The 7,259-nt window shown below is 46.0% G+C and overlaps 1 protein-coding gene across 1 annotated transcript in view; it reads left to right on the forward strand.

The window, feature by feature from the left end:
* Positions 1-6,927, forward strand: part of LOC144110388 (uncharacterized) — a 28,856-nt gene extending 21,929 nt beyond the window's left edge. Inside the window, exon 4 of the mRNA XM_077643243.1 lies at positions 4,541-6,927. Within this exon, the coding sequence (XP_077499369.1) occupies positions 4,541-4,923 (383 nt within the window). The 3' untranslated portion in view covers positions 4,924-6,927. The remainder of the gene's footprint in view (positions 1-4,540) is intronic.
* Positions 6,928-7,259: the final 332 nt, after the last annotated feature.

Raw genomic sequence — 7,259 nt, forward strand, 5'->3', positions numbered from 1 at the left:
CATTTTGAGTTCGCCCATGCAGGCGCTTCTCTAGGAGCTCAGCCTTCGATAGCTCCCTATAAATGGGTTTGATAGCCTCCAAGACAGATGCAGGCAAACTCTCCTTGTGGAAAAATGGCTTGCCCTCTGACTGACTTCTGTTGAAGGCACACCACGTATCAGGTCCCTTTGGGCAAAGTCCATGGCATGGGTCATCGTCTGTGGCCGATAAGTGGAAGAAGGTTGCCCAAACGGCCTTTCGCATTTCATCCAGGTTTCCTACATTTCTTCTGATGGCCAAACCATAGTACGTCTGGAGCTTGTCTATTACTGCATCAGTCAGTCGGCCTCGGCCCGAGAGGCTCTTTCCATCAGAGAGTTTTCCTGCTTTGTTTCCTTTTTTTAGCCTTCGTAACCTTGTGCCCATCCTTTTTTGCACGTGCCCTATGCACCACTCAACCTTGGATATTTCAACGGAATCACCATATGGCATTTGTGCCTTCACAGCCATAAAAGCCTTGCTGTCACCATCGCCAAGGTATTTGACGTATCGAACGCCGTGAAGCTCCTCACTCCTGCTGAAAATTTTCAGTGCTCCTGCGACTTCCATTCCACCGCTGGTGCCTTGGTAGTTGCTTTGGCACACCTCTCTATGAAGGGGGTCACTGTTTGTACCCTTGATGCTGCACTTTGGACAACGTTTAGACAAAACCTCCACATCCAGCACTTTCCCAGTGTCTACACTGGTCGCAGAGACTATGCCGTTATTGGAAGTATGGCCTCGCTTCTGCCAGCTTCCATCAAGAGCAACTGCGATGTCTTTATCCCCCTCATTCAGCTGCACAGCTTCGTCAGCTGCCCTTTTCATCGACTCCTGAGCAGCAGCTTCGATGTGACCTAGAAGCTCTTGATTGTATTTCGCAAACTTTGTCGGCGGCTTAGGAAGGTTTAGCATAGCACAGAGTATATTTCCTGCAGCTCTGTAGCACATCCTCTTCCTGGAAGCACAGAGAAAATCTTGAAAGCTTCAATGTCGAGGAGCTGGCGCGTTCGACGTTCGGGATCTCATTCGGTCGTGGACATCCTTTTGCTTTTTCACGATGAGCGTAGCGGTTGCCGTGAAATTCACGCCTGACGAAGACCTTCTTTGCCCTGGGCATCTCAACTTATCAGCAGCAACCAACACCGGCACAATTTACAATACTGATCGAAAGGGATAGCACTCGGACGCAGCTGCATGAAGGTTGCAGAAACGTGGAAAAAACGTGCAAAGCGTCTCAGGATTGTCTTGGCTAAAAAAGAGGAGCTGTACAATAGTTGCCAGACAATTTTTTATATGTCGCTGATTTTAGACAAGTTTTGAAATCAGGTGGTGGACTTTTTAGTTGAAAAAATTGACGTTAATCCTGAAAGGGGGCGTGGCCGCTCACTACTTGGTTTCGGAAAAAGCGTTTTTCAGCCGTAAATATGGCTTTCTGAGGAAAGTGCGATCATGGAACATGTGTAGAAAGAATTGAACTTCTAAAATTCCAAAAGAAAAAAAAAACGATTTTTTTCTAATTTTACCTTACTCTGTGCCCTTAACTTTGATAGCTCTGTTAGTTCTATTCTATCGGTATTCTATCGGTATTCTATCGGCTTCCCCACTGCTAAGCCCAAAATATTGCGCGAAAGCAGTTTCCTGAATGTGGACACCACCGCCACGCACCTCAAAGCACAATAGTGGTATCCACTGACCCAGGGAGCCAGTTACACATGCTACTCAAGAGGGTTCACACACGTAGACTAAGGAGACACATCCAGAGAATAAAAAATCAAATAAGGACCAGTGACAGTATTTTCGAAGTGATGTGCAAAAAGTACCCCAGGACCCGTATGGCAGAGCTGTGTCCCCAAATTTATTTTGTAGGGGGCTTAGATTGGCTAATGATAATGGTTGCGCTCTGGTTATTATACAAATATCTCCACTACCTAGTAGCAAGAGATCAAAACACGTGGTCTTATGCTGCTCTTGCAGAAGACTTCCACCTAATTGAGTTATTGCGTACCCTTCAAGAGAGCAATGTCGAGCATGACGGCAGGCCTTTCTTGTGGATAACGAGTCCCCTGCTCCGCTCACACTGCGCGGTATCCTTCCTCTCTTCAGAATGCACAGAGCCGTTTGAAACGCGTGGTGATTAGGATCGGTTTTTTGTGGACTTGACTGTCGTCTCCTTGGCTGTCGTAGTTTCCGCAGAGTCCACAGACGTCACCTAATGCAAAAAACTACTACGCACGGACAGCCTCCGCCTCCTAACATCCACCCAGAAAGCTACGCAGTTGTTATACAGGATGGTTTGCCTAAGCCGTTACACAATTTTTTTTCAATATGCTTTTTGAGTCAGTCCTTATCTCGCCTTAGCAACGCCAGCGTTGTAGTACACTAGAATACAACGGAGACGTGCTAAATATTGGCCTCGTTAACTAATACTGTCACGTAGGCTATTTCCGTAGGTTAACAGCCTTGCAGGTAGATCAAGGACTAAGCCCGAAGAATTAGGCGCCGCAGCGGTCAGCAAAAGCGGCCGAGGAGAGAGCACGAGCCGCTCACTTCTTTTTTACCTCAGTAAACATTGCAAATGCCCACGCGGGTGTTTGCCGGGTTCCCCTTCTAAATTTCTACCTTCACAGATCTGACCTGGCGGCTTCCCCATTGTGCCCTTTTTGTGCCGAACCTGAGACAATAGATCACTTCCTGCTGTTCTGCCGCCGCTTCTCTCATTTGAGGAAGCGTCTTTTGCAAACTCCATTTCATCAACTGGGCTTGCCTGTGTCTTCCGGAGTTGTTCTTTCTATTGGCGCTTCTTTGCTTGGCTGAAGAGATAGGAGTGTGCGCTTAGCTGTGGCAGCGACTCCCATTCTAATTTCTTTTTCCCTCAGTCAGTACGACATTGAAACATTACAGGCATTGTATACTATTATGTACATTTAGCCATTGTCCCATCCTCGATCTCCAAGTTAACAGGACCCCTGTCCTTCCGTCTTCCCATCTATCAGAATACATACTATTACCACTCCTTTTCCCGTCAAAACTTTCCTGTATCCAGCAATTAACTGCCTGTGTCTTGGCCACTCCCCCGTAGTGGGCATGTGCCTGCAACGTCTGAGGCCTTCCTTCCTTCCCTCCCACTCGGGGGGATTGGCCAAGGTGTAGTGGCATAAACAAAGAAATTTCCTTAGGAGATTACGACAGAATTTTACCATGAAGCGTGAATTTTGAAAAATTTATCAATGAAAACGACAGAAGAATATTTAATGTTAAATAACAGACAGAATTCTGGTGAATACAGAGGAGCTCGAAGAATATTAATAGAATATCCAAAATCCTCGTTGTTCCCTTCAGCGCTGGAGGTAATATTGAATATTTACTTGCTTAAGAGTTGCAGTTCGGCTTGTTAATTATTGCGAGGTATGTAGCCCAACGTAAGTAATATGATTATCACTTTCTAGAATTTCGAAACCGCTGTTACTCTTGCACTGCCTCCCCAACAAATGTCGTTACATTGCGCGAAATACATGCGCTTTCGAGAAGCGAGAAGCTTGCAGACAAAACAGCCTGTCTAGTGCAAGTAAGAGTTCGAAAGAGGCAAAATTTCTTAGGCCACAGTGGCGAGGGTAGCCATTTTTTCATTATTTTTAAAACTGATATGGATATTATGGTGGACTACATGCCTTTGAATGATTAATGAGTTTAACAGCAACAGTGACTATGTTAACTATTCTATACTAGTTAACCATTCGGCTAGTTAGCACGCCTTAGCTGTATTCTGACGTACTGCACCACTGACAATGTTACGCCAACAAAATCATCCTAACTCAAAAAGCCTATTTTTAAAAACTGGGTAGAATGTTAGGTGAAAATGTGCACAACAAAAGTACGCAGTAGACGTACGTGCAGTTACAACAGTATTGCATCCGTACACGAGAACGTTGCCATGTGGACTAATTGATATACTCTATTGGTCCGCGTAGCATGGAAGTCTACACCGCTGTTTATAAAATTGGGAACTTTGCGCTGTAGCGGAGAAGTTTTGTAAATACGCCGCCAGTGGACACTGACTGTCAATTTTTCCAAGATTTAGTGTACAGGCTCCTATATTTGTGCGTTTGTTTTCCCTGCGCCACTCACAACTGTATTGGCTAAGCACGATCACCTGATTGAAAAGCATCCATGTGCAGTCCATTCGTGCAGCTAGTGTTCTGGTGCTTTGAGGCATTTTATGTTGACCGAGTGCTCATGTTCAGTGAAAAGAATTTTTTCTTGTCAATAACCCGCAATTCCATCACAAGTGTTCGCTATTTCTTGAAAAAAAAATTGTGAATTGTGCCGTTTGCAACAGATGACGCCACTCATCCACTTGGCGAGTATTTTGTGCCTTATCTTTGCTCGCCGCAACTTACACACAACACGCCGGTGGAACCGACCAGCGGGGGCTACGGCCATCCTTCGCCACACCAGAAGCCGCAGCTGGCTCTTGCACAGGAACCGCATACGCGACCAGAACTCTCTTTTTCTCGTCAGGAAATGCATCCAGAGCAAGAGGCAGTGATGCCTCAGGAGCAGTTCTTCCGCGACTGGGACCATCAAATTCGCTAGAGGGAACCCTGCCGCATCCGGAGCTGCCTCTGCCCCCGCAGTTCCCGTGGCCACAGCAAGGGCACGCACTGCCAGGAGGACCCATTTCGCTCCCGCGACAAGAAGAGACCGGGCCATGGGGTACGGGACCTGGATTCCGGCCGCGATCTGGGCGGCTACAATTGCCGGGGTGGCCATACATAGGGGAGCCTGTGTTTGCAGCGATCGCCAACCCGAGGAGGGTCCTCATGATGGACAACGGGACGTGGTACATCCTGGTGTATTCGGCGTTCCCCGAGAACGACGAATGCAGAACGACGAATGCTTAGCCTGAGCCGTATGTCATTGGGAGGAAGGAACTCCCGCGGATGGTGTTGCACTATAACCAAGCCTGCGGCACCTGCAGATAGCAGCCAGCACCTGGGCGACGCTCTGGCGCCTTCCCTACTCGGGTTCTGACAGGATGACTTTCACGGCGTAACTGCGACCAGGGCAGTCATCTTAAGAGTCGGCATTTGTTATTAGAGAGATTTAGCATAGCGGTGACTTATTAGCGTAGACGTATACTGGCTTACCGGACACGTCCTGCTCACCAGCATTGGCACGGTGGAGCGAGGCAGGGCCACTGCGCGTGCGCAGGCTGTGTCCTGTAAACTGGTATACACCTGCGCTGCTAGTAAGTCCCCGCCAAGCTAAATCTCTCTATTAGCTTTCTCCACCACGCAAAAGAGAATGCGGGTTTCTTTTTAAATTTTTCTTTCTTTCCGAGCACGGGTGGAGACCAGTATCGTGTCTTTGTAGTACAAGGTAGAGCGGCGGTTAAAAGAAGTGGTTTTTCATGTTACGTGTTTTTAAGATGTTCCTTAACACTTGGTCTCATAGTCAGGGTACAAATCTTGCGGTCACTCCGTGAGTGTTCGCGAAGTTCAGGCGAACTATAACGTTTTAGACCCTGAACCCTCGGCGATTTGATGCGCCGTTCAGGAAACTGTGGAGTCGTTTGCGGCATTTTTTTTTCTTTTGCCTCTCGGAGCGAAGATAGATTTCGATTGTTGCGTCCCATCGCTGCTAGACAATGGCAGCTTTTACATGTCTTAATATTTCCTAGTATTGTTGTTGATGCTGCTGCGTGTTTCATTTTTCTTGCCAAGCATGAGGTGAATCATTTCTCTATCTGACCCTTAATGTCGTGTGCCTTATAATTCACTCTGCAGGCAGCACCCGGGTGATATATGGCACCTTTCTGAAGGTAGAGCTGGGAGTGATCCACTCCGACCGCTAGCTAGGTGCGAGTTCATAAGTGGTCATCGTTTGCAGTCGGATGCTGAAATCTGCAATTTTTTTATTCTGGGCTTGCTCTATAATTTGGTTCTATATTGGGTTGTAGATTCATGACCCCAGCTGATTTTTTTTCAGTTTTCATGTTGGATGTTAATATAGTTCGCTACCATCTTTAGTGCACCAGGTGTTTCAGGGAAGGTGATAACTATTTTTTTAAATAAGGTTCTTGAGGTAACGAGAAGCAATTTGTGGCATAGTAATATGAGTGTTAGCGGAGGTTAAAAAACAGGCGAATCATCTTAACTAGCTAAGTGATCAACTGAATTAGAATACTTAACTTTTAAATATTACCAATAGGCACCTGATTCCAATTAGATATATGTAGCCGGCCGTTAGTAATAGCCATACAAGTCTTCAGAATTTCGAAAACGCCATTACTCTCGCCGCTGTGGCACAACAAAATTTGGGTATTTTAACTAGTTGCGACCACTGAAGGGGTTGCTTTGCCTGCATAGTTTCCGAAAGTGCACATATTTTAGCACGATGTAGCCAAATTCTGTCGTGCCACAGCGGTGAGAGTAATGGCATTTTCGAAATTCTAAAAACTGATATGGCTATTATTAACGGCCGGCTACAAATCTATATTTGCAGTCAGGTGCCTATTGCTAAAGGTTAGAAAGTTACCTATTAGAATTTAGTTAATCACTTAGACAGTTAAATGATTCGACTGTTTTTTGACGTCCTCCAATGCTGGCATTACTATGCTGAAAAAGCTTCTGTTTACCTCAAAAACACTGTTTTTACTCACTAGTGGTAACCTTCCCTGAAACACCTGGTATATTACTGGCCACTTTTAGACCACCGAAGTCTCTTGTTTCCTTTGTTCATTTGCCATTGAGTGCGAGGATTTTTGTCCCTAATGGACCAGGTATGATCTCATTTTTTTAATTTTCTGCATTTTTTATTGTACAGTCATTTGTGTGCAGTTATGTGTCTCTTATGCTTGGTTCGTATCTGGTAAGCAAGGCGGACGAAGCTCGTTTTCTGAATAAAGTTTTAGAAGCAAAGAAAAGTCTGGTTTCGATTTGTGGGCGACACATTGTGCACGCACTCCGGGTGGTCTCAGCCGTTGTGCGACTTGAAAGGTTACCGTGTGACCTGTTCTTAACTTTTTGAACTGATAATTGCATTACGACCTTCAGACCTCTCCCTCTCTGCTACGAGGAGTCGCCTATATTGGTGCAGAAATGGATTTTACGCGACTCACGACAGATGTTTCATCCATTTCTACGTATGCACCGCGCAGTTCACTTGGATAACAAACAATTAAGGTTATTTCTCGTGTAGCAGTAGAGGCCGCACTTGTGTTGAAAAGTGGCCATTG

Source organism: Amblyomma americanum, chromosome 1 (assembly GCF_052857255.1).
Source record: "Amblyomma americanum isolate KBUSLIRL-KWMA chromosome 1, ASM5285725v1, whole genome shotgun sequence".
NCBI lineage: Eukaryota > Metazoa > Arthropoda > Arachnida > Ixodida > Ixodidae > Amblyomma > Amblyomma americanum.